The following is a 27,961-nucleotide window of genomic DNA, read 5'->3' on the forward strand; positions in this document are numbered from 1 at the left end:
CCCATCCCTTTGATCAGGAAATCATTTCAAGGTATTTTCCAGAAGAAAAATTGTATAACTTGAAACATTTTTTTAAATTTAGATACACAAAATTAATTATTCGCCACCAGGTTCCACTAAATAGCAAGCTTTCTATAAGCTTTTAATATTTAACTTAAAATGCTTAAAGGGAAATGGTATCATTCATATGAAATGTCCAGAACAGGAAAATCTACAGAGATAGAAAGTAGATTAGTGGTTGCTTCAGGCCAGGGAGGAGCGGATGGGGAGATGTCAGCTAATGGCTACAGAGTTTCTTCTGGAAGTGATAAAATGTACAACCATCACCACAACCTTAGAACAACCTTGAATATACTAAAAGCCGCTGAACTGTATCCTTTAGATGGGTGAATTATATGGTATATGAATTATTTCTCAATAAAGCTGTTAAATTTTAAAGGAGATGTGATTGTACACTTGATAAAAAAGGAATCTTGTCAAGTAGACATATATACAATCTTTCATGTGTAGATGTAATAATTACACTGTAAAATCTACTCATTGCTGGATGATTGAAGACAGTTACTGTCTTCACAGTTAAGGTCCTAGAAGATCAATGCCTAGGAGAAAAAGACCATGTTCTATTTCTCTATGATTATGATAATCCAAATTCATTGGCTTCCATAATGGAAAACTTCAACATACCACAGCTTCAGATCAAACGCTGGTGCTATCTGCAGTGGCAAGAACAAGGTTTAGAGAGACATCCATTGACATGGCACAAACCCTCCCAGAATTTCAAGGAATTGCTTGGAATTTGAGTCACCATGTCTGGCATTCCCCTGGGGCTGCCAAAGCCACAGTCAACCCCGGCAGTGACCTTCTCACTCCCACTCGCCTGGTGGAGACTCCTTCTTGGATGGACACACCAGTCCAAACGTTAACCCCGGACCATCCATCGCTGCCCTGAATTGTACCATGCTGCTGGCCCTCACCAACCTCCCCAAACACCCAGCCACCACATCCCGCCTTGGCAAACTCCAACCCCTTCCGTGAAGTCAAAACACCAGTGGCCCATGAAGGCAGTCACAGAGCAACTGCCACCATCATGAGGTTCCAAGCCAGAGAGGGCCTCGGGTGGGGAAGGTAAGTGCGAGAGCTCGGTTCCAGGGAGGGCCAGCCTACAGAGGTGCAGGGCGTCAGGTACACCAGACACCCCCCCACTCCACCGATCAGCATGAGCCCCATCTGTCCCATGTGGTCCCTTCTTTTCAAAAGCCTCAGTTTAGACGCAAGCTACCTGGGATCAACACTCCATGCCCCAGCTTCCAGGAAAAACCATTAATGTTTTCACAAGAAAAACTATATTAAGAAAAATAAATCCTTTATCAACTCCCTTTGATGAAAATATTCCTTTGAGTAGCTTTATCAACTTTCAACAAACAGTCATGACCAAGACAAAAAGCCTTATTTTTTTAAAAAGTCAGTATTTTATAAAACGATTTCAGCGATATTCAAGTGCTGAAACAATATTGTCCAACATTTTGTAAAATCCTTAAACTATAAGCCAAGAAGCTTTAAAATCAATTCTTTAATGAACTACGAGTCACATTACCATTAGTAATTCCTAATGAAATATACAGTGGAGGTAAAGTGAATATCGGAAGACCATTTTCTAGAACAGCAGGCACCATACTTTAATTTCTTAGAGCCTATTCAGTATATTCTGAAACCTATGCTCACAGTATAAGCCATGAACTCAGAAACTGTATGAATTGTAAGATTTAACATATTTAACTAATTCAATTATACACTCACATACAAGGCTTTAAATGGAATGGTTTGTGTTTACCTACTTTACTCCTAGCCAACCCACGGTATACTCCCACTTAGCCTTCCCCCACCCCCAAAAAAGTACAAATGAAACTGTGTAACAGGCAGCCACTGGAAATCTCTTTGATTAATAATAAAAATCAGTTTCAAAAGTCAATGTGAGTCTTCAGACATAGAGAACAAACTTATGGTTACCAAAAGGGAGGGGTGGGGGGAGGGATAAATTAGTAGTGTTTTATACACTACTATATATAAAACAGATCCAACAAGGACCTACTGTACAGCACAGGGAACTAACTATATTCAATATCTTGTAATAACCTATAATGGAAAAGAGTCTGAAAAAGGATTTATGTATACATGTGTGTATAACTGAATCACTTTGCTGTACACCGGAAACTAATACAACATTGTACATAAACTACACTCCAATAAAAAATAAATAAATTTTAAAAATTTTAAAGTCAATGTGAGTCTTAATTACAGAACAGGTTGTGAGGCCCCACTACCAAGGCTTTTAAAAATCTTCACCTTCCATGGGAACTAGAAAATTCAGACAAAAAACAAAGACCCCTATTTCATTCTCCCAGCTTTAAGCATGCACAAATGGATACCAAAATTAATAGGAACTAAGCAAAAATACTACTTGAAAATATCTTAAGGTCAGACATGAGAAAGTCTAAGGAAATGGAACTATAATGTCAGTGCTGAATTGCAGATGGTTTAAGTATATTTCACAGAGTTGTGTATCCATCACCCCAATGAAACCCCATGTACATTACAGTCATTCCTCTTTTCCCAACCTACTCCTCAGCCCTAGAAGCCACTAATCTTATGTCTCCATAGATTCGCCTCTTCTGGGTATTTCATATAAATACAATCATACAGGAGGCCTATTACTGGCTTCTCCTAGCATAATGTGTTCAAAGTTAATTCATGTTGTAGAATTGCATTCTTTTTTGTGGCCAAATGATATTCCACTGTATGGATGTACCACAGCTTATTTACTCATTTGTCAGTCGACAGACATTTGGACTGTTTCCACTTTTGCCTACTATCATAATGCTGCTAGGGACTTTTATACCAGTTTTTGTGCGGACATACGTCTTCATTTCTCTTGGGTATATACACCTCGAATTGCTGGATCATATGTAACTTTACATTTAACCTTTTAAGAAACTGCCAAACTGTTTTCCAAAGCAGCTACACCATTTTTCATTCCCATCAGCAATGTAGGATGGTTCCCATTTCTCCACATCCTCGCCAACACCTGCTACTGTCTTTTTGATTAGAGCTATCCTAGTGGGTGAAGCGGGAACTCGTGCTTGAGGCTCTGTATCTTAAACCAAGCCCACTCATCCTTGAATTCGGTCTCAGCTATTCTTCCAAGCTACACGCTTAAGTATTAAATAGGCCCCAACGGTCATTCTTAAAACCCAAAATACAGCCAGGATAATCTAACACTCTTTTAATAAATGAAAGTGTCACTTCTGCATAGTATATGCACTATTATTTTATCCCAAATCCTATCAAGCTACAATAATGTCCAACAGCCAGGCCTTGCTGAATAAAGATGTCAGGCTAAGCTCAAGTGCTAAGGCTGCAGAGGAACACTTTAACACATAACAAAGCTTTAGTCGGCGCTTTCACAAAGGAGCCCTGGCCTGGAACTCAGGTTTGTCAATAATCTGTATGTAACCTGACCAATCACTTACCTTCTCTACACCTGAGCATGGTGTTCTGAGCCACTCACAGAACTACATCCTCTGAAGTCACTCCCAGAAATAAAGTTGTCTAAGCCTGAAAGTTTAATGAAATTTGCAAACATGCTAACTCACATGCCTAAAAGATCTAGCTTTGCACAGCAGAAAGACTTTGGGTTTAGTAGTCAAGCAGGCTAGGTTCTATTTCCAGCTATGCCATTTAGTAGCTAAATGGCCATATTCAACATCCTTCTCTGTCAGTCTCCTCGTCTGAAGGTAAGACTGCCTTCTTCAAGAGGTTCTGAGGTTTTATAAAGCCAGTGTAGCTAAAGCATCCAAGAGAGTGGCCGGCAAAATGCAGACATTTAAATGTTAGCATCCATCCATCTTCCCGCTAACTCTGGGCAAAGTTTCCCAGCAAATAAAGCCCTCTTAACAAATGTCCTGGGCATTGAGAGCTGAATGCGAGTTCTTGTGACCGGAGGGATTCCATTATAAAGCGCTTCTCCACATTACAGTCGGTAACTCGTTAAGGAGAGCTATCAATTAGCTTAAAACAGGACTGGGGAATTCTTGGAAGGGCACTCAGGGATGCAGAGACAAGAAACCTCATTTTTGCCAGGGACGGAAGCCTGAAAAGGTCCTCCGGGCTCACAGCCAGCCTGAGCACAGAACCAACGCAAAGGAGAGAAAGGTACGAGCTATATTCCCATGACCCGATTGGAAACGCGGGTGTAGACTGCCAGGCTTGAGGCGGAGGGGAGGGGAGGGGGCTGGCGACAGCAGAGAGGGGCGAGGGTCTGGCCAGGTGCGTGGAAAAGCCCAGGAGAGGAAGCCGAGCCCCATCCCAGCTCTGAATTAACCGCTTCCTGCGACTCTCGGCTGCCGCCTCCTACCTGATCTGGTTGTCACGGAATTTGTTGAGATGCGGTTGGTTGAGGTAAATGGTGCGGGCTGGTGCGTCCAGCAGGTCCCCAACAGACGTGGCCCGGGACATCTCATCATCTGCCTTCTTGTAGCCCGAAGAAGAACGAACAGGTCCTGCGGGGGAGAGGCGCGGTCAGAAAGCAGAACACAAAGAAGTCACGCCCGGCACAGGCAGCAGCGCGGGCGGGCGGGGACCAGCTGGAAAGGATGCTCCGGGCGGGCGACGCGCCGCAGCTGCACCTCGGCGGCCGCTGGAGACGCGCGCAGCTTGTCGGCTCCGCCCCGCCCCGCCCCGCCCTGCCCCTGCTGGTCCCCAGCGCAGAGGAGCCTCGCCCGGGGGTGGGAACCTCCCCCTCCCCCTCCCCGCACCTCGCCCCTCCCCCTCCCTCCCCTCCCCCTTCCCCCTCCCCGGCCAGCCGGGCCTGGGCGCGGGGAGAGCAGGCCCCGCGGGGATGGCGAGGGGCGCCCCCCTGCAGGTAGGGCCACGTGGGCCGAGCGGACGCGGGGAGCAGAGGCCAGAGCCTCCCCTCCCCGGAGCGAGCTCCCCCTCCGGGCCCAGGGACTGAATTCCGGAGCTAGGCTTTCCCTGCTTCTTTGCGCTGAGGAACGGAGAGATACAGCAAGGGGGTGTGCCCTGCATTCGGCCGCCAGAGAGGATGGTGGAAGACACCTCTGTGCCCCAGAATGAAATTCCAGACCCTCCGTGCAGAGGGCTGGTCCCCTGGTTTCTGGAACAAACCAGCAGCTTTTCTCCCCCGACGCGCCTGGCGACTTGAGAGCAGAATCCCGCCCATCCCCGCTCGCGGGCGCGACCTGAGCCTTCATCCAGGGCTTTTGTGGTTAAGACCCAAGCCAGTCTATCTCCTTAAGATGCGATTTCAGTCCTAGAGCCGAGCCTCTCTTGGGCTAAAGCTCCCCATAACCTTCCCTTGAGAAGGGGTCGGCAAGGACAACGATGACACACCCAATATGTCTGCCCAGGTGTGCATCCCTCCACATACACACACACACACACACACACACACGCCTCCAAATACAAGACAGGGTCCCTCGCTGGACGGGGCCACCCACCTCGCGATTTGACCTGGGGGGGGGCGGGGCCCTGACGTCAAGGCCCAGAGAAAAATAAGTGCCCTACAGATGACAGAGTCTTCTCTGCTTTTCCTTAAATTGCATCTGCCCTAATACCTGCCGCACTTTCCACCTATAAAAGAAACAGGTGTTGCACGTAACTTCGGAAACGGGCATCTCACTTCAGTAAACAGCCACTTCATAGCTACAAAGCATATTCAGAAACATTTTGAAAGAGACAGCTTTGGCTGTGGAAGTATGTCATCTTTTTTAAAGTGGTTAGAATCCTATTAGAATCCTCATCCTAAGAAGAGGACACCCAAATGTAAAACTGGGTATTGAGAGCTGCTGTGGTCTCAGTACAGGACCCGAGCCTCACACCCTGCCCTCCAGCCCCCGCTCTCCGGGGTCCCTCTCCTCTGCCTCCGCTTACCCACAGGGGCTGCAGAGGGCAGCAGGTCCTTCAAGACTGGCTGGCCCGGGAGCCGCCAGAGTAGGCTGGTTTCAAAGCATTTGCTGATTTAAGGCCGACGTCCCACTTTGTCCTCCTCCACAGCCTTATCATCATTACCTGACACTATTTATTTATGGTCTGTCTTCCCAAGTCCAAGAGCAAAAGCTCCAGGGCAGCAGAGACATGTTCAGTTCAATGCAGTGATCTTAGCGCCCAGAACAGTGCCTGGTACACGGCGGGCACTCATATTTGCTGCCTGAGTAAGTCAGTTTTACTTTAGTCTTATAAAGGGTCGAGTTGAATCCTCCAGGCAGGGATGCAGTGATTTGCACCAAGGGCTCAGACCTGTGACCCTACTGTGGGCAAAACGGTTCACTGCCAGGTGGTCTTTGCTCAGTGGCTCTCAACCCTGGCTGTACATCATCACCGAGAAAGCACTCAAAATTAACTAGTTCCTGGGCCCAACCTTGACCAATTCTGACTCTCTTCTTTTTAAAGCTCCTCAAGGGACACAAACGGGCAGCCATAACTGAGAATCCCTTGTAAGAGGCAGCCGAGAACACAAACAAAAAACAGCTGGCTCCCGCTCTCAAAAATGTTAACCAGTACAACCACGGTTACCAGTGCACCAGCATCTACAACCAAGTGACCAAGAGGGGGCTTGAAGGTGCGAATAGGGTCAGAGGTCAGCAGCCTCTCTGTGCCAAGGGTGGGGAGCTGGTCAGAACAGAGTGTGAGGGCAGACCTCGGAGTCTTAACGTCTGGGTCAGGTTTACAGTCAGAGAGGGGAGAACATCGTGGGGAAGGACAAGAAGAACTTAGACAAAGACCCAGTAGACAAAATGCACTGGGAACCAATTGGAAAAAACAAAAACCAGCACTGAGGATGCAAATTGGAAGACAGAAAGGAAGCTCAGAAAAAAATAGTCTTTGACCAGACTGTGGATGATTTAAACGCTAGGGGAAGAAACTTGAACTTCATCCTGAAGGTCAGATGAACCACAGAAGGTTTCTAAGCAGGAGAGAAATGCACCTGGCAGTGACTTAACAAGCAAAAGCAGAAAAAGGGGAGAATTTGGAGGTAAGGCAGGAAATTAACTCTACACTCTAGAAGCAAGAGGATAAAAGCATGAGTTAAATGGAGAATGGGAAAAAAGATGGACATGAGAAACATCTCAAAAGAAAATTCTGCACGACTTCTTTTGGATGAAATATATGGAGCAGAAAAAAGAAGCAGCATTGGATGGTTGGGATTTGAAGAGGAGACTGGGGCCAAAAAAAAGCATCACTGACAGAAATAAGAATGGAAACAAGTTTGCCCAAACAAGAATCTCAATGTTGGATAATAAATATTAGGGTGAAAAAATTATTGACACAAACAATTAGTGATAACAGTACTAAGTGAAATATGTCCCAAGTACGTAGCATGCACCAGGCCAGCTCGTCTTTCTATACGACAGTAGGGCCAAATCTGGAATTTTATTTTAAGTAGAAATATAGTCTCCCTCACTCCACCCCCAAGACTCAGATAACTTTCTTCTGCCTTAGTGGCCTCATCTTGACCCAATCCTCCTTTGGAGAAAAACGTTAATATTTTCAAAATAACACAATTTGTTGAAAATGTCTTGCCTAAGGAAAATACTGTACCATATATAGCAAAGCACTTTATGACTAAGGTTTCAAATTCAGACTCATGAGATGAATCCTGAGTTAACACACTTTGAAAATACCACCGCACAAAATCAGAGTGTATGTTTACAACTCCCCCACGTACATAAGCCCGGTGTCAGCAGACAGAGACAAGTCAGGAAACATCTACTGAGAAAGAAGCCGAAGTAAAAGGCAAGAATAGACACAGATTAAGCACAGTGCAACACAGACCGAAAAGCTGTCAGCCAAGACCACGCGGGCAGGGGTTTTGTCTATTTCTCGGCTCCACCCCCATCATCCTGAGTAATGCCCAGCACACAGGAGGCGGCCAGTAAGTACATGTCAACTGGATACACAAAGGGCTGACGTAGTGTGTGCCTTCTGAAGAGGCCCACCCCGCCCAGCCGAGCCAAGGACAGCTCCCTGGTCTGATAACCTGACCCCTCTCCTCCCGGAGCCCAGCGGGCAGGTCTGTACCTTGCAATCCCCTTCATCCTTCCCACCAGGGATGGTTACTTGGTCCACATCGGGCCACTAAGGGTCTGCCTTCTGGAAACTTTGACATGGGACCTGGGGAGATGATTTGTTTTTCTGTTAAGCTGTCTTATGCCAACTTGATTATTAGACCAGCTGAAGAACCTAGATGGGTAGAAGGAAAATTTTTCTGCCCTTTCACTTGCAAAGGAGTTTTACTCTTTCACAGAAGAAATTCTTGGGAAAGAAATATTCTAGTCTTCCTTAGTCAGAAACCTATTAAAGGGAGAAGCCTTTCGGCAGCACCTCTGTAACCAGCTCTGTGGAAAGAGTCAGACCTCGGACATTGTCTCAGAATAAAGAATTTGGCGGGTCTTAGTCCTGGCTTCCTGGGGGAGTGGCCTCTGGCCCCTTGGAATTTTCCAAGTAACAGGAGTGTCCGTGGGCCCTTCTGAGCAACCTGCGTTTATGCCAATGAGGTGACTCATAGTGGGCCCTGGACAGTCTTAGAATGGGGGCTGACCTGCCAGAAAAATCATACGACTGCAGAGTTGGGGGTTGAGCCAGTTGACATCAGCCTGACCTCCTGACTGGGGGTGCAGGAGGGAGACACGGGGACTGGAGACCTATATACAGGAATGCCATAAAAATGCGGGACCCTAAGTGTCCACTGACCGATGAATGGATAAAGAAGATGTGGTACATATATACAATGGAATATTACTCAGCCATAAAAAGAAACGAAATTGAGTTATTTGTAGTGAGGTGGATGGACCCAGAGTCTGTTATACAGAGCGAAGTAAGTCAGAAAGAGAAAAACAAACACCGTATGCTAACAAACACCATATATATGGAATCTAAAAAAAAAAAATGGTTCTGAAAAACCTAGGGGCAGGACAGGAATAAAGACGCAGACGTAGAGAATGGACTTGAGGACACGGGGAGGGGAAGCTGGGACGAAGTGAGAGAGAGGCATGGACATATATACACTACCAAATGTAAAATAGATAGCTAGTGGGAAGCAGCTGCATAGCACAGGGAGATCAGCTCGTGCTTTGTGACCCGCTAGAGGGGTGGGATAGGGAGGGTGGGAGGGAGACGCAAGAGGGCGGAGATATGGGGATAATATGTATACATATAGCTGATTCACTGTGTTAAACAGCAGAAACTAACACACCATTGTAAAGCAATTATACTCCAATAAAGATGTTAAAAAAAAAAAAGGTGGCCAGAAAATTGCAGCTTATAACACATAGTGAGCTAAAGAGAGGGGGAAGGGTCAGGACACACAGAAAGGAGGAGCTTTCATGGGAGGGCGGAGGAAACATCTGGAAAACAAAGGTCGCCCTGTTAGGCAGAAAAGTTTCTCAGGTAGAAAGTTCTCTCTGGTGAAAGTTCAACATGTAGACAAGTAATAACACCCATGTAATGAAACCCCAACAAAACTATGGACGCCAAAGCTCAGGTGACATGTCCTGAGGAAGCTTCCCACGGAGACCCTGCCAAACCTCGCTCTGTCTCTTTGGGCTGCTCCTGATTTGTACCCTTTCTGATAAAACTATAATCATAAGTATAGCACTCTCTCCTGAGCGCTCTGAGTTATTCTAGTTATTACTGAAACTACAGGGTCAATGGGAACCCTGAATTTGTAGCCAGTTGCTAAGAAGTGCAGGTGGTCCGGGGACCCCAAACCTTGCAGCTGGGGTCTGAATGAGGACAGACTTACAGAGAATTGTGTCCTTAACCTGTGAAGTTTGACTAACTCTGGGTAGTTAGTATTAGAATCGCACTGCAGACATCACTGAATTCTAGGATGACGGAGTCAAAAGGGAAACTGTTAACAATCACAAAAGTGTATTAGGTCCGAGGAAAGCTGGGTGAGAAGCCAGATCTGCAGACACTTGAACCCGATTATCCTTCCACTGGAACCAGCTGCCCTATGAGCTCAGGCCACCTGAGCCTTGATTTTTTCATCCGCAAAACAAATCAATTACAGAAATCAAGGGTTGGCAAACTTTTTCTGCGAAGGGTCAGGTAGTAAATATTTTAGGCTTTGGGCCACATGTGGCCTCAGTCTCATTTTTTTTTTAAACACAGAAGTCTTAAATGTAAAACCCATTCCAGCCCCCAGGCCCACAGGCCAGATTTCACTGACCCCTCATTTAAACCAAGTTCTTTTACAGTTAAACTGACTATATCCCAACCCCCTCCTCAAGGGGAAATTAGACTAAATTTCCCCTTTATCAATAAGATAGGACATAAAATTCCTGGAAACATAGGTGTTTGGGCTTTTGCTACGTCAGTTAAAAGTTGGATGGGTAAACAACAAGGTCCTACTGTAGAGCACAGGGAACTATATTCAATATCCTGTGATAAACCATAATGGAAAAGAATGTGAAAAAGAATATATATATACGTATAACTGAGTTACTTTGCTGTACAGCAGAAATTAACACACTATAAATCAACTATATTTCAATAAAGTATTTTTTAAAAAATTTTTTAAAGTTGGTTATGTCATCTTCCTAATTTTTTTATGTACTTGTAAATAAAGGTGTTTTTTTTGCCTCCAGAAAGATTTCCAGGAAACTAGTGCAATCATCACAGAGCTTTGCAACAAGAGGTACGTGCATGTGCAGGGGTGCATGCGCACGCGCAAACACACACACACACACACACGCACACACACACACACACACACACACACACTCCCCTTCCCAAAGAGTTTCAAGTTCAACTCTGGCCTCTACCCCACGTTTACAAAGATGTTTCTAATCCTTCAGGACACAGATACCGAGCAGTCCAGCAGCCAGGAAAGCACGTGGGCTGATTATCTCCCCTAATCAAATCAAGATAATGAAAACACTGTACAAAAGCAAAACGTGACTCTTCTTGCCTTCACAGACACACTTTGGAGGCCTTTTCTAGACTCCCCACTTTGCGCAAACCACATCTCCCCAGATACAGCATCGATTATCCATCTCTACAGTCGGTGAATCCGATGGAAACATCATCCGTCGGTGAATTCAAAGGAAATACACGGATGGATCAGGAGCTCTCATTACTGCAAGTACTGATGGGTTTCTCTTTTTTCAGGGAAAGAGGAGATGAGGAGGGAAATAAGGGGCTGTGCGCAGCTATGATTTAAAATGTTGTGGGGTGCTAACTCATCCAAAGTTACGGGGCACCTCCTAGACGGAAAGCATGCTGCCGGGTAGTGGGCAGGGAAAAGGCACACAGCTTAAGGCAGAAGCTTACATTTTAGCCGAGGCAACAGAAACAAGAGAGAACAAAAATCTGGGAATTCAGAGGACAAAGGTGACTGCCAGGCTCATAACAGGGCCAAACACCAGGGCAATTTCAATAAGGAAGAGTTTGGGGTTTCCCTGGTGGCGCAGTGGTTGAGAATCCACCTGCCAATGCAGGGGACACCGTTCGATCCCTGGTCCGGGAAGATCCCACATGCCGTGGAGCAACTAAGCCCGTGCGCCACAACTACTGAGCCTGCACTCTGGAGCCCACAAGCCACAACTACGGAGCCCACGTGCCACAACTACTGAAGCCCGCACGCCTAGAGCCCGTGCTCCGCAACAAGAGAAGCCACTGCAATGAGAAGCCCGCGTACCGCAACGAAGAGTAGCCTATAAGAATGGCTATGACTTGGATGTGCAGAGAAAGCACAGAGCCTTCCAGGAATGGTACCATGGGAGCAGAGACACAGGCCAGTGATGCTTTATTCACAACCTGGTCGGCTCCAGCTGGTGGGTGAAAGGTGAGCCATAGTCTTCTGAAGCCTCGTTTCTGGTAAGTACAGTAATACAAACTGGACTGTTCCTTGAAACCCATTTTATACCTTAGATATGTTGAAATCCATCACGTAAATTACGTGAAGACAAATGTGCTTTTAAGGAAATACGTTTAATAGAGAAAACTAAAAACAAAGAAGAAAAGCTATGTTTCAAATATTCAATTCAGAGGATTTTTCTATATGGGCTGGATTGGCTAAGGCTTAAAATACAAGCCCAGTGAATTTTCTGGATCAAGTCCCTCTGTTGCTGGGATGGATATTCTCCATCACTCCTGGGACCTCAAAACTGGGCTCAAATTATGGACATAGACTTTAAAATCCCATCACCGATTCAACATGCACAAGTGCAGTCTCTGAACAGTTAATCCTAGGAGAGGGGCAGTGTGAAGTTGGAGTTGGCCTGTTCTAAGCATTCTGAAGGCCCACAAGACTTTGGCCAAAGGCACACAGGTTCGCTGCACATAGTCTCACAGCCAGCCCACCTCTCCAGCATCCTTGGTGACCCATCTCTCCCTTGGTCTTGAAGCTCCCCCCATAGCAGCTTTCTCCCCACTTCTCAACTCTGTTCCCCCCAGAGCCCTGGTACCTGCTTTTCCTTCCACCCAGAATTCTCTTCCTCTAGGTTTGGCTTATGCTAACTTCTTCCCATTGCACTGCCTGACGACCATCTCTACCGCATCCCCTGCTGCGTTCTTCCTTGGCACTGTGTCATTTCTTTCACTGCACTTAGGAAATTGGTTTGCTCATCCTCTGTCTTCCAACATTAGCTGTAAGCTCCATGAGCACGGGGCCCACATTCATCTTAATCACCTGCACTCCCCAGTGAAGGGACACAGAAGGTGCTCAATAAGTGTATCCAACAAACAAAGTGGACGTGGCCACAAAACTTCACATCCTGTCTTAAGTGGTCGGAGAAAAACGTTGTAGATTGAATTCAAGGAGTTACAAGTTGGACCCTAAGGTACCACCCAAAAGAGAATTGGGGGAAAAAAGGGGGAATATCCGGTTTTGTTTAGAATTTAATCCAATTTGATAATTTCAAAAATTCATGTAAGTGGTGTTAAGTCTCTCTTGAGTAAAGATGCTTTGGCTCCCAGAATTTCATCCTCTTCTTCTTTCCTTCAGATGGCGCTGGGGAAAGGGGGGTCAGGGACGGGGGGTGGGGAAGAGCCTAGGTCCTTGGACACGGATGCCTCCTGCCTCCTCTGATCTACACCCTCAGGGCCCGGCTGGCATTGGTGGCTACAGCCTGTGGCGGGTCGGGCTTGGCTTCATCAGGGGACATGCGTGTCCCCAGCTGGCTCCCGCTCACCTGGGCTGCCTCTGTGCAAACCACAGAGCCTGCCATCCTCTTCATCCAGGCTGCCCGCTTCAGCCATCCATCTGCAGCCCTGCAGGACCTGCCCCCGGAAGGGCCAGCGGCTTTCAAATCAGCTCCAGACCACTTTGAATGCACAGGTGGGCAATTCAAGAAAACAAAACTATTACCCCTCAGTTTTATCCCCATGTATCCCACACACCTCGGCTCTCTGATTGGGGAAACTTTCCCCAGAAGAGAAAAATTAAGATGTCTCTTGTCAGGTGTTTCTCCTCTCCCAACCCCTCTCCTTTCTACCCCCTAAAGATCAAAAACAGAGGCAAGTTTTTTAATGTCCTGCCCTGACATCATCCTTCTGGATTCCATACAACGCTTTAAAAACCCACTGAGCTATCTCTTCAGTGTAGAAAATGATGAGTCAAGCCCCCCGCCAGGTCTGTTGTATATATGATAAAAGGGAGAGAAAAACTGATCTGCAAAGTCTCCTCATAAACAAAAGCCTAGCTTGCCTATTCCTGCTCGTTCTGAAAGGCAGAAGGTACAGACACCGTGATATTTCTCCTAATCCTTCCCAGGGCGGTGGAGGGTCTGAGTGCCCGGAAGTGCACACACACGTGTGTGTGCGTCAGCAACCATCCCGTGTCATGTGCAAACCAGCCTGTCAGGGTCCTATGACCCGTGGTGACAAGCAAACATAACACTTTACTTCCATCAACAATCTTAACCTCCAAAATCATGCGCAGATTTGAACAAACCGACACGGAGGCCAACTCACCCATCTTCATTCCCGACTCCTCAGATACACAAGATACACTTTCCCAGTGTGATGGCTCTCCCCGACTCTCATGTTGAAGCGACATTTCGTGTATCACGTTTCTTCTCAGACAGAGAAGTGAGAAAGTTTCAAATATGGAAAATCGTTACAAAGGTAGCACAATGCCAAGGAGACGCAGATGGAGACACCTGGATCTCCGGCCCCTCCACCAATTCGGTGTCACCAGGTCAGCCGACTTTTTCAGGTCACAAGGTCATCATTATGATAAAAAGCCCCACTCTTTTGTTGAGCCCTGTCTAAGCATTTTACCTGTATTAACCCTTAGAATCCCTGTAACAATCACTGGATAAGCATGCTCACCTGGTAGAAAGAAAATGGGGCGAAGAGGAACTCAGCAGTGAGTTCAGCGTCTACAAGTTGCGTTTCTTTGCAGTTCGACACAGGCAGCTGCTAGGCCTTTCTCCACTTGGATAACCCTTCCCAATGCCTCAAACCTCCTCGGAAGCAGTGCCTTTCAGACCCACCCGCAGTGGGAAGCAATGCACCTCCTACACACACCTGCGGCCCTAGACCTCATCCAGGTCTCCCGTCAGCTCAGGGTCTACATACACACGCATTCTGCCCTGGTGTCAGGCAGACCCCTGACACCAGGAAATTGGTTCCAGCCACAGACACGGGACAGCACACAAAGAAGGGCCCAGCACACTTGCCCTGCTCTCACGCGGGTGAGTCACGCTTGGTGGCAGAGATGCAGGTTTCATTTCTATGCTTAGTGCATGCTGGCATGTTAGTTGGCCTAAGTAACTTTCAAAAGAAAGACTTTTACTTTCTGTTTTGAATTTTACCATCACCTTCTAAGAATAAATCAGTTTCGAGAAACAATGCTATTAAGCAGAAGTTTCAAAGTCAAAAGCCGATGATCTAAACAATCATGGGGACTTCCCTGGTGGCGCAGTGGTTAAGAATCTGTCTGCCAATGCAGGGGACACAGGTTTGAGCCCTGGTCCGGGAAGATCCCACATGCTGTGGAGCAACTAAGCCCGTGCGCCACAACTACTGAGCCTGCACTCTAGAGCCCGCGAGCCGCAACTACTGAGCCCGCGTGCCTAGAGCCCATGCTCTGCAACAAGAGAAGCCACTGCAATGAGAAGCCCACGCACCATGACGAAGGGTAGCCCCCGCTCGCCGCAACTAGAGAAAGCCTGCACGCAGCAACGAAGACCCAATGCAACCAAATTAATTAATTTTTTTTAAAAAAGCAGTATGTGCACTTCTTTTTTTTTTTTTAATTTTATTTATTTATTTATTTATTTATGACTGTGTTGGGTCTTCGTTTCTGTGCGAGGGCTTTCTCCAGTTGCGGCAAGCGGGGGCCACTCTTCATCGCGGTGCGCGGGCCTCTCACTATCGCGGCCTCTCTTGTTGCGGAGCACAGGCTCCAGACGCGCAGGCTCAGTAATTGTGGCTCACGGTCCTAGTTGCTCCGCGGCACGTGGGATCTTCCCAGACCAGGGCTTGAACCCATGTCCCCTGCATTGGCAGGCAGATTCTCAACCACTGCGCCACCAGGGAAGCCCATGTGCACTTTAAAAAATAAATAAAAAATAAACTTAATCACGTTTCATAGGAGGATAGAAAGAAATAACGCCAGCCCCCCGAAGAAGAATTCCTGGAGGGAAACGTAAGGTGGAACCACCTGAAAGGTACAGCTGATCATCAACAGAGCCTCACTCTAGGTAATGTGTCTCCTAATTCTGTACTCTCCCCGTCCCCGTCGCTGTGGGTGCACACAGCTGTCAAGCGGCCACTCCCTGAGGTTAGCACTTCAGCCTCACGGTGAATACAAAGCTGAACTCTGCGGCAGGCTCCCACACCTGATGCTGACACTATTAATGCAATGATCTCATCACAGCTACTACACCAGATGTTACAGTGAACTCAAGCCTGTCTAATCCAAAGGCATAATCCTACCTCCAAACCTCAGAACCAATCTCTTAATCTTCCTGACCCCAAACACCGATATGCCCTCCTGCGAGGTATTAGACTTCACAAAGACACTCTAATGTTACAAGCACAACTTCTTTTTTTTTAATTAACAATTCTATGAACTGATATGGTTATAATTGTCAAATGAAAAAGTTCCAACCCCACAAGAAGACTTATTAAACATCTAAATATCAGCTACTATAATTCCTCAACGCATGCATAACCCTCTTTTTGTCGAGAGTCATTTCTCCCAAGAATTTCTCTGTATTTACTTACTCGATATGCCAACCAGGAATTCCTCTGCTCAGTCCACTGATAAGCACCAACTTTGAGTGTCAGATTCCAAGGGGCCATCCCTGTGTCCACTCTTCCTTAGAATTCTAAGTTAAGTCCCATATTTTCCTTGCACACAAAAACAATTTACTGGGATATTGTACTAACTGACCCAATGAACTCTTCTTTCCCTACAGTGGCGTCACGGTTCATGGTGAAAAATATTTACCAGGTTTTTAAGGTTGCCCCCAAATCTGTATCATGCTGAGGCACTGCATCATAAAAAACCCCTGTCAATTACCCAAAGAGGTTAAAAACTTCCTGGCCAGAGTACTGGTAAGTATAGTTATGAATTGCCTGAAGCCCAAAGATTATTCCATGATAGCTCTCCCAAATGCATTATAACACATATTGTTGTAATAAGGAAGAACCTTTGGATACTGTTACAAGTTCATCACTAAAGGGATGTTGCCTGTAAGCTTAAATTACACATGACGGCCCATCTCTGGGACCCCCTGCCCCCCAGGGAATGAGCATTAAGCTAAAACACCCTTGTTTGGCTCACAGGGAACATCCTGACCAGGCCCACCTGTGAATGACAGCAGGAGGGAGAAATTAACACATCCCCTCCGGAGGCTGATGGGAACCAGGAAATGTTCGACTTTACTCCTTCCCCTTTTAGTATCAAAAAAGACTGCTTTTTTTTTTTTTTTTTTTTTAACATCTTTACTGGAGTATAATTGCTTTACAATGGTGTGTTAGTTGCTGCTATATAACAAAGTGAATCAGTTATACATATACATACATCCCCATATCTCCTCCCTCTGTGTCTCCCTCCCACCCTCCCTATCCCACCCCTCTAGGTGGTCACAAAGCACCAAGCTGATCTCCCTGTGCTATGCAGCTGCTTCCCACTAGCTCTCTATTTTACATCTGGTAGTGTATATATGTCCATGACACTCTCTCACTTCATCCCAGCTTACCCTCCCCCCTCCCCGCGTCCTCAAGTCCATTCTCTACGTCTGCGTCTTTATTCCTGTCCTGCCCCTAGTTTCTTCAGAACCTTTTTTTTTTTTTTTTTAGATTCCATATATATGTGTTAGCATACGGTATTTGTTTTTCTCTTTCTGGCTTACTTCACTGACAGACTCTAGGTCCATCCACCTCACTACAAATAACTCAATTTCGTTTCTTTTTATGGCTGAGTAATATTCCATTGTATATATGTGCCACATCTTCTTTATTCATTCATCTGTCGATGGCCACTTAGGTTGAAGAAGCCTGAATTCTGACTCAGGCAAGATGGTTCTCTGGGACCCGAGTCCACCATCCTCTCGGTCTGGCGGCTTTGCAAATAAAGTCACTCTTCCTTGCCCCGACACCTTGTCCCTCAATTTGTTTGCCTGTCGGGCAGTGAGCAGAGCAATAGGAGCTTGGACTTGGTAACACTGGAAACTTTCAACACTTTACTTTTACTGCAATCTGGGTGTGCACGTAGAAACCTTTAATGCCTGTACTTTTACTGCAATCTGGGTGTGCACGTAGAAACCTTTAATGGAAGAACAATGCAGATCAGATAACAACCAGAGTCTAACACTGTGCTGTCCACCTTGGTAGCCACTGGCCACATGTGACTACTGGGCAATTGAAACATGGCTGGTCAGAAGAGAGATACACACAAGTGTAAAACACACACCAGATTTTAAAGACTTGGATTAAAAAAAAGAATGTAAGATGTCTCAGTTTTTACAATGATTATGTTGAGATTACATTTGGGATATACTGAGTCAAGTGAAGTATACTATTAAAGTACAAATATGCTCACATTTTATTTCTACTTGACAGTGCTGGGTTAGCAGTTATAATTGATAATTATCTTACCCTCTGTCTGCTTCTTACCTCTCAATATCTCCCGCAGCCCTTCCCACCCTTCAGTTAAACCTGCAGCTTGTATCTAAAGAAGGAAAAGTAATTTCAATTCCAGCTTAAGGAAAATTTAATAGGGAAGACGATTTGTACCTAAAATCACATCCTAATGCTAAGTACTAACACTTCACCCAGCTCTAACTTAGCCCGCTAGCAAACTGCCTATCCAGCTACAACCTGGGGATGAAAATGCCCGTAGAGAAATTCAAGTTCATGGAAGAAAGATTTTCACTAAAATCCAAAGAGCTTCCTTGTAAGAGAACTTTAGTCCTGCCTTAGAAGTGAGCATATATTTGTTTATCCCTGTTTCTATTAAGACTAACTAGATACACCTCTACCTCAGATTAGAGGCAAGGGCAGGAAAAAAGATTGCTACAGTAAAGGCACACTAGTCACCGGTCAGAAGTGACAGCTCACCCCAAGGAAGGGCACAGAATCTCACACACACACACACACACACACACACACACACACACACACACACGCTGACCAAGCACAGCAACCCCTGAGAACGTAAGTTAGAGGGAGTGCATTGTCCTAATGCCCAGACACAAAGACAGCCCTAAGGAAGCACAAAGTAGCCACTCATGCTCACAATTACCATTGTGTCATTAGGAAAAGTTTGAGTAACACTTTCCTAGGGGCCCTGATGCTTTCTGCAAAATAGTTTTTAATTCAAAAGTTGCCTATTATGTTTTGGTAAATTAACAGTTAATGTATCAGAGCTGCATTTTTAAGCAACCTTAAATTCTTAATTTAGTATCTATTGATCAAGCTAACAAAGATCTTTGCTGTTTTAAATATTTGAGATCTTTCTGAAAATATAAGATGTATAAGACAACATACAGTAGTGTATCTTAAAGACATCTGTGCCTATAAATAATGCTTTTATAGCAAGTGCATTACTTCCACACACTTAATACAAACTTAAATAGGATATCAATCTTTAATAGCGCATTTTTCAAGCATACTATATTGATATTTGATTTACACAAAACTATCATAACCAAGTGGACCTAAAAACCAGTCCTAAGTTTATAAAGAGAGAAAAAGCCCCGAAACAGAATTGAATTATTTTAGTGAAAAAAAAAAAAAATCAGGATGATGTCCTATGTCACCTGAAGAACGTAACATCCTCTTGCTGTACTTTTAGCCCTTGATGGTGTAAGATGCCAGCAGTCACGTACTTTTCCTCTCCCCATGTGACAGCTGTCTCTTGTGTGACTAACATTTGAGCTAGGTTGCAAACTTCCACTAAGTTCTCCAATTAAAACTCATGGACTTCCTCAAGTTCATGAAGATGTATTTGCTTACAGAAAAGGATCTCTCTTCCCCTTCTCTCCCCCTTGCAAACTCTACATTGAGATTTTGAAAACTGAACCCACAGCATGACACCTGAGTTTTTGGTATGGGGTGACTTTCCACGGCTGTAATAACAACCCAAGTTAGAGGATATTTAATCAGCTGGCTCCCTCAGACCATGCCACAGCAAGCCCAGAAAGCCTAAGCTAACTAAGAAGACAAAAAAAAAAAAAAAAGCACACATCAATAACCAAGGAAATATCAAGTAAAATGAGATTATCCTATCTCACAAACTGACAGTTTAAAATACACCAGTTGAGATCTGTTTCTGACCGTGAGGTTTATAAGGAGGTCCAAATAAGTGTCCTTTCACTGTAACAATTAGAAAACTTTAAGATCATCATGCTCACTGAGAAAATCCAGACTGGCATCGGCTATGTGTTGCACTATGGCTTAGAGACAAAATAAGCTTTAAAAGCTGTCCTTTCAAAAGAAGACCAGTCTAAAATAAATGAGCTAAGCTTTTATCTTCAGAAACTAGAAAAAGAGCAAATTAAACACAAAGGAAAGGAGAGAAATGAAGAGGGAAGAGAGAAAAGAAACTAAAGAAAAAGAAAAATAGAAAATATGCATATTACAAATCTTAGTCTCTGCAATAGTTTATCTGACAATTTGAGTACAGAATTTTTTTAAATGCCTAAAAACAAACAAAAAAAGTTTTTTAAACAGGCATTTTTTCTGAGAACTAAGTCTTTTTATATACCTGAGCATATAACAAAAGTAAAATTAAAATGGCCTAGGCACTTCTCTGGTGGTCCAGTGGTTAAAGCTTCACCTTCCAATGCAAGGGGTGCAGGTTCAATCCCTGGTCGGGGAGCTAAGATCCCACATGCCTCATGGCCAAAAAACCAAAACATAAAACAGAGGCAATATGGTAACAAATTCAGTAAAGACTTTAAAAAATGGTCCACATAAAAAAAAAAAACTTAAAAAAATATAAAGTTTAAAAACAAATTAGGGCTTCCCTGGTGGTGCAGTGGTTGAGAATCTGCCTGCCAATGCAGGGGACACGGGTTCGAGCCCTGGTCTGGGAAGATCCCACATGCCGCGGAGCGACTAGGCCCGTGAGCCACAATTGCTGAGCCTGTGCGTCTGGAGCCTGTGCTCCACAACAAGAGAGGCTGCGATAGTGAGAGGCCCGCGCACCGCGATGAAGAGTGGCCCCCACTTGCCACAACCAGAGAAAGCCCTCACACAGAAACGAAGACCCAACACAGCCATCCATAAATAAATAAATAAATAAACCAATAAATAAATAAACCAATAAGTAAACAAATAAATAAACAAAAAATTAAAAAAAATAAAATACCTTTAAAAAAAAAAAATTAAAGTAGCCTAAAAAAATAAAAGCTTCCCCTAGCCGTACCTTCAAATTTTCAATATACCAGGTAATTCGTTTGACAATAGACTAAGAGGAGAAATACAGCCTCCACAAAGGCATTGGTGCAACTGCAAGGTGGCTTCCCCACAAGACCCCATTAAAGAAAGAACTCCACCACTAGAGAAAGCTTGGAAACAATGTTAATAGACCAGGTACAGTAACCTCAAATTTTACCAGCTAATTAAGTTGCACAATGGGGGCTACTTTCAACTATCATGATGTACTCTGACGTGTAAGACCACACTGCTACTTGTTTTAGCGGCTGGGTTGTCACATTAGGAAAATGATATAATAAAAGTTTATAACCTCACACCTGTCAGAATGGCTGTCACCAAAAAGACAACAGGTAACAAGTGTTAGCGAGGATGTAGAGAAAAGGGAACCCTCGTATATTGTTGATGAGAATGCGAATTGATGCAGCCACTGTGGAGAACAGTACAGAGGTTCCTCAAAAAAAATTTGGAAATAGAGCTACCATATGATCTAACAATTCCACTTCTGGGTTTTTTCCCCCGCCCAAAGAAAACAAAAAAAACACTCACTTGAAGAGATACATGCACCCCCATGTTGACTGCAGCATTATTTACAATTGCCAAGATATGGAAACAACCTAAGTGCCCACCAACAGATGAACGGATAATGATGTGGCACATATATACACGATGGAACATTACTCAGCCATGAAAAAGAATGAAATCTTGCCATTTGTGCCAGCACGGATGGACCTAGAAGGTATTATGCCAAGTGAAATAAGTCAGGCAGAGAAAGACAAATGTGGATGATTTCATTTACATGTGGAATCTAAAAAAGCAAATGAACAAACAGAAAACAGAAAACAGAGTTACAGATACAGAGAACAAACATCTGGTTGCCAGAGGGGAGGTGGGAAGAAGGAGGGAAATAGGTGAGGGAGATTAAAAGGTACAAACTTACAGTTACAAAGTAAGTGACTCACAGGGATGAAATGTACAGCATGGAGAATATAGTCAATATTATAATAACTTTGTGCAGTGACAGATGGTAACTAGATTCATCACAGGGAGCATTTTGAAATGTATACAAAAATCGACACACTATGTTGTACACCTGAAACTACCAATGTTGTGGGTCAATTATACTTCAATTTTTTAAAAAAGAGGGAAAAAAAGCTTACAATTGAAAGCTCACAAAGGAAAGGCAAGGGGCAAACCGGAGAAAATGTGCCCAACAGTATAATGAGAGACAGGACAAAGGTTCCAAGTCCAAGTCGAACATCTAACTGCTCTCAAATTATTACCCCCTTGCTGTAGCAAACAGAACATATCCTCTTTTAACATTAAGCAAAAACAAAGTTTAAAAAAAAATTTGTGAAGCATCATGGTGGTGTGAGTCGTTCCTTTTTTCTCTCCCCTTTGATTTACAACTAAACAGGCACCCATAACTGGGGGAAAAAAGCACCTCTGCACGGCAGACCAGGACACCAAGATGCACCCATCTGTGCAACTGAAAGTGGGCGGACTGCACCTTGGAGGAGACTGCAGAGCGAGGGAACTGGCCATGGGGCCAGCAGTGGCAGAGGAGACAGTGGTCCATCTGGCAGCAAACGAGCGCAACCTTTCTGGCAGAGATGTTGCAGGGTGAAGGCGGTGAGTGGGGATCTGCCAGGACCAGCTGCTCTCTCAGGAGAGACCAAGGGACCAGGGGAGGGAAAGGACAGGGAGGTGGCTGGACAAAGAAAACTGGAGGGAAGCGACTTTTGTTCATCCCAGGAGGCAAGAGCACCACCCCCAGACCTCTGGGATCTTCCCGCCACTCGAGGACCCCCTTACTGGGTGTGGGCACACCCAGGTGCCAGGTACACACCTCACCCCACTTGGCCGCCACCCTTTGCTTTCTGTTTTTGTTTTTAACGTGCCCACTCCCAACCTTAGCGGGGAGTTAGCTCAGAGAAGAGAAACCAGAAACTTGTGCCCTAACACCACCTCCTGGAAAACAAAAAGACTCTTAACTAGCGACCTGCTGAACTATTAGAACCAAAGTAAGCGAAGAATAGACTACATAAGGAGGGTGCACATGACTTCAAATGTGTCAGCACAGGCACTTTTCATCAGACACCACGAAAAATCATGGTAATATGGTATAACAAAAAGAAAATGACAATTTTCCAGCAACTAAACCCAAAGACATGGAATACTGCAATGTAACTGATAAAGAATTCACAATAGCTGTTATGAAGAAATCCAATGAGCTACAGAAAAACTCCGACAGGCAGTTCAATGAGCTCAAGAATAAAATTAACCAACAGAAGGAGTACTTTACCAAGGAGATTGAAATTCTAAAAAAAGAACCCAAAAAAGTCTGGAGCGGAAGAACTCAATAAATGAGATGAAGAATGCATTTGAATACATTGGAAATAGAGCAGATCAGACAGAAGAGAGAGAGACTATGTCAGCTTGATGACAGAAAAACAAATGATTCAGGGGGAACGGGACAGAGAACTAAGATTTTTTTTTTTTTTAAGTGAAGAAACCTTGTACAGGAACTATCAGACTCCATTAGAAAAGCCAACGTGGGGCTTCCCTGGTGGCACAGTGGTTAAGAGTCTGCCTGCCAATGCAGGGGACACGGGTTCGAGCCCTGGTCTGGGAAGATCCCGCATGCCGCGGAGCGACTGGGCCCGTGAGCCACAACTACTGAGCCTGCGTGTCTGGAGCCTGTGCTCCGCAACAAGAGAGGCCGAGACAGTAAGAGGCCCGCGCACCGCGATGAAGAGTGGCCCCCACTCGCCGCAACTAGAGAAAGCCCTCGCACAGAAACGAAGACCCAACGCAGCCATAAATAAATAAATTTAAAAAAAAAAAATCTTCAAAAAAAAAAAAAAAAAAAAGAAAAGCCAACGTAAGAATAATCGATATTCCAGGAGGAGCAAAGAGGGAGAAGTAGCAGAGTGTATTTAAGGAAATAATAGCTAAGAACTTCCCAAACCTAGAGAAGGTTCTGGACACGCAAGTCCACAAAGCTAACAGGACACCTTATCATCTCAATGCAAAAAAATGGTTCTCCAAAGGACATATTAAAAATGTCAAAAGTTAATGATAAAGGACTTTAAAGGCAGCCAGGGGAAAAAAGGCAGGAACCTACAAATACCCCCACTATTGGGCTATTGTTTATCAGCAGATTTCTCAGCAGAACCTCTACAGGCCAGGAGAGAGTAGAATGACATATTCAAAATATTGAAAAACAAAGACTGTCAGCCAACAATACTCTGTCCGGCAAAGTTCTCCTTCAATATGAAGGAGAAATAAAGACTTTCCGAGATAAACAAAAGCTGAGGGAGTTCACCATCACTAGACCTGCCTTGCAAGAAATGCTGAATGGGGCTCTTTAAGCTGAAACAATAGGAAAGTACACAAAACTCTGACTAAGATGAAAAATAATCAGAATTAGAATACTCTAACTTTTTAGAATAGTATATTAAACTCTTAATTATAGCATAAAGAGTAAAGGAAAAGAGCATTAAAAATAACTATAGCTACTACAATTTGGTAATGAAGTCACAGCATAAAGAGATAATTTGTTTCATCAAAAATATAAAAGGGGAAGAGTAGAAGGATGGAATCTTCATAGGCAAATGAAGATTAACTGCTATCAGCAGAAAAAGGACTATTTTATCTATGAGATGTTTTATGTAAAACTCATGGCAACTACAAAGCAAAAATCTAAAGCAGAGACTTAAAACATAAAAAAGAGGAGATTGAGCAAATCACCTTGAAAAACTACCAACCTACAAAAGGTAGACAGAAACAGCAGGAAAAAAAAATGGAAAGACAAAATAACCAAAACACAAAAGATAAAATGGCAGTAAAATCCTTATATATCAATAATCATCCTAAATGTAAAGGAGGAAGGAAGGAAGGATGGAAGGAAGGAAGGAAGGAAGAAAGGCACAGAGTGGCTGGATGGATTAAAAAAAAACCCAACTATATGCTGCCTACAGGACACCCATTTCAGCTCTAAAGACACAAATAGGCTCAAAGTGAAGGGATGAAAAATGGAATTCCAAGCAAACAGAAACCAAAAGAAGGCAGGTGTAGCCATACTTGTATGAGATAAAATAGACTTCAAGCCAAAAAGGATAAGAGAGACAATGAAGGTCATTATGTAATGGTAAAGGGGTCAGTACATCAAGAAGATGTGACAATTTTCAATATATATGCTCCTAACACCCAAGCATTGAAAAACATTAAGCAATACAGATCTTAAGGGAGAAATAAGACAACAATACAGTGATTGTAGGGGACTTCAATACCCCACTAACAGCAATGGATAGATCCATCCAGACAGAAAAACCAACAAGGAAATGTTGCGATTGAACTACACTTTAGAGCAAATGAACTTAACAGACATAGTGAACATTCCATCAAACAGAAGCAGAATGTACATTCTTCTCAAGCGCATATGGGTCATTCTCCAGGATAGACCACAGGATGGACACAAAACAAATCTTAGCAAATTTTAAAATATTGGAATTATACCAACTATTTGATCACAATGGAATGAAACTAGAAAACAGGAAAAGATCTGCAAATATATGGAAACTAAACAACATACTTCTAAACAACCATCGGGCCAAAAAAGAAATCAAAAAGGAAATTAGAAATTAGCTTGAGACAAATGAAAATGAAAACACAACATATATATTGCGGGATGCAGCAAAAGCAGTTCTGAGAGTGAAGTTTAGAGAAATAAACATTTATATTAAGAAATTAGAAAGATCTCAAACAGTCTAACTTTACAGATGAAGGATTTTGAAAAAGAACAAATTAAGCTGTAAGTCTGCAGAAGAAAGGAAATAAGTACCAGAGTGAAAATAAATGAAAGAGACCATAAAAACAATGGACAGTATCAACAAAATTAAGAGCTGTTCTTTGAAAAGAAGCAAAATTGGCAGAACTTTAGCTAAACTAAGAAGAGAGAAGATTCAAACGAAATTAGAAATGAAAGAGGAGACCTTACAACTGATACTACAGAAATATAGAATCATAAGAGACTGCTATGAACAATTATATGCCAACAAAATACATAACCTAGAAGAAACTGATACCTTTCTAGAAACACAACCTACCAACACTGAATCAGGAAGAAATAGAAAATCTGAACAGACCAATAACTAGTAAAGAAATTGAGCCAGTAATCAGAAAACTCCTAACACATAAAACCCCAGGACAGATGGCCTCACTGGAGAATCCTACCAAATATTTAAAGAATAATTAACATTAATCCTCCTCAAACTCTTCCAAAATATTGAGGAAGGGAAACACTTCCAAACTCATTCTATGAGGCCAGCATTATTTTGATACCAAAACCAGTTAAGGATACCACAAGAAAAGTGAACTGTAGACCAATATTCCTGATGAATATAGACGGAAAAATTCTTAACAAAATATTAGCAAACTGAATTCAAAAGCACATTAAAAGAATGATATACCATGGCCAAGCGGGACTTATCCCTGGTATGCAAGGATGGTTCAACATAAGCAGATTGATAAACGGCATACATCACATCAATAAAATGAAAGGTAAGTCACATGATCATCTCAGACGCATATAAAGCATATGACAAAACACAACATCCTTTTATGATAAAAACCCTGAACAGACTTGGTACAGAAGGAACACACCTCAACATAATGAGGGCCACATATGACAAATCCACAGCTAACATTATACTCTATGGAGGGAAATTAAAAGCATTTCCTCTAAGATCAGGAACAAGGCAAGGATGCCCACTCTCACTACTCCTATTCAATATAGTACTAGAAGCCTTAGCCAGAGCAATTAAGCAAGACAAAGAAAAAAAAAAGGCATCCAAATCAAAAAGAATTAAAATTGTTATTTGCTGAGGATATGGTCCTATGTATAGAAAATCCCAAAGAATCAGTCAAAAACCTGTTGGAATGAATCAATGATTTCAGTAAAGTGGCAGGATATAAAAATCGACATATAGAAATCAATTATATTCCTTTACACTAATGATGAAGCATCTGAAAAGGAAATGAATAAAACCATCCCATTCACAACAGCAAAAACAGGAAGATACTTAGTAATAAGCTTAACCAAAAAGTGGAAGATCTGTACAACAAAAACTGTAAAACCTTGCTGAAAGAAATCAAAGGCCACACAAACAAATGGAAAGACAATTCTTTATGGATCAGAAGAATTTGTTAAAATGGCCATACTACCCATAGCCATCTACAAATTCAACACAATCCCCATCAGAATACTAAAGGCATTCTTCACAGAAATAGAAGAAACAATCCTGAAATTTGTGTGGAACCACAAAAGACCCTGAATAGCCAAAGCAGTCCTAAGAAAAAAAAATCTAGGTGGTATCACACTTCTGGATTTCAAATTACACTACAAAGCCATAGTAATAAACACAGTATGGTACTGGCAAAAAATTGACATACTGACCAATGGAACAGAATAGAGAGCCCAGAATTAAATCATGGCATATACAGCCAACTAATATTCAACAAGGGAGCCAAGAATACCCAATGGGAAAAGGATTCTCTTCAACAAATGGTCCTGGGAAAAGTAGAGTAACACGTGCAGAGCAATGAAACTGGACCCCTATCTCACACTACTCACAAAAGTTAACTCAAAATGGATTAAAGACTTAAACAGAAGACCTCGTACTATAAAACTCCTAGAAGAAAACACAGGGAAGAAGCTTGACATTGGTCTTGGCAATATTTTGGGGGCAGGATTCCAATGCACAAAAGGAAAAAAAAAAATTGGACTATATCAAACTCAAAAGATTCTGCACAGCAAGAGAAACAATAAAATGAAAACCCAACCTGTAGAATGGGAGAAAAAAATTCCAAACCACTTATTAGATAAAGGGTTAATATCAAAATATATCCAGAGAAAACCATAATTCGAAAAGATACTTGCACGATTATGTTCACAGCAGCACTATTTACAACAGCCAGGACATGGAAGCAACCTAAATGTCCATCAACACAGGAATGGATAAAGAAGATGTGGTACATATATACA

At 43.5% G+C, this 27,961-nt stretch overlaps 1 protein-coding gene across 4 annotated transcripts in view; it reads right to left on the reverse strand.

Moving 5' to 3' along the window:
* LOC102998822 (phospholipid-transporting ATPase IB) overlaps positions 1–27,961 on the reverse strand; it is a 535,813-nt gene that overhangs the window by 440,712 nt on the left and 67,140 nt on the right. For all 4 annotated transcript variants that reach the window (XM_007164203.3, XM_057533251.1, XM_057533250.1 and 1 more), the window contains exon 2: positions 4,412–4,556. In XM_007164203.3, the coding sequence (XP_007164265.2) occupies positions 4,412–4,512 (101 nt within the window). In that variant the 5' untranslated portion in view covers positions 4,513–4,556. The remainder of the gene's footprint in view (positions 1–4,411; positions 4,557–27,961) is intronic.

The sequence above is a fragment of the Balaenoptera acutorostrata genome, chromosome 18, assembly GCF_949987535.1.
Source record: "Balaenoptera acutorostrata chromosome 18, mBalAcu1.1, whole genome shotgun sequence".
NCBI lineage: Eukaryota > Metazoa > Chordata > Mammalia > Artiodactyla > Balaenopteridae > Balaenoptera > Balaenoptera acutorostrata.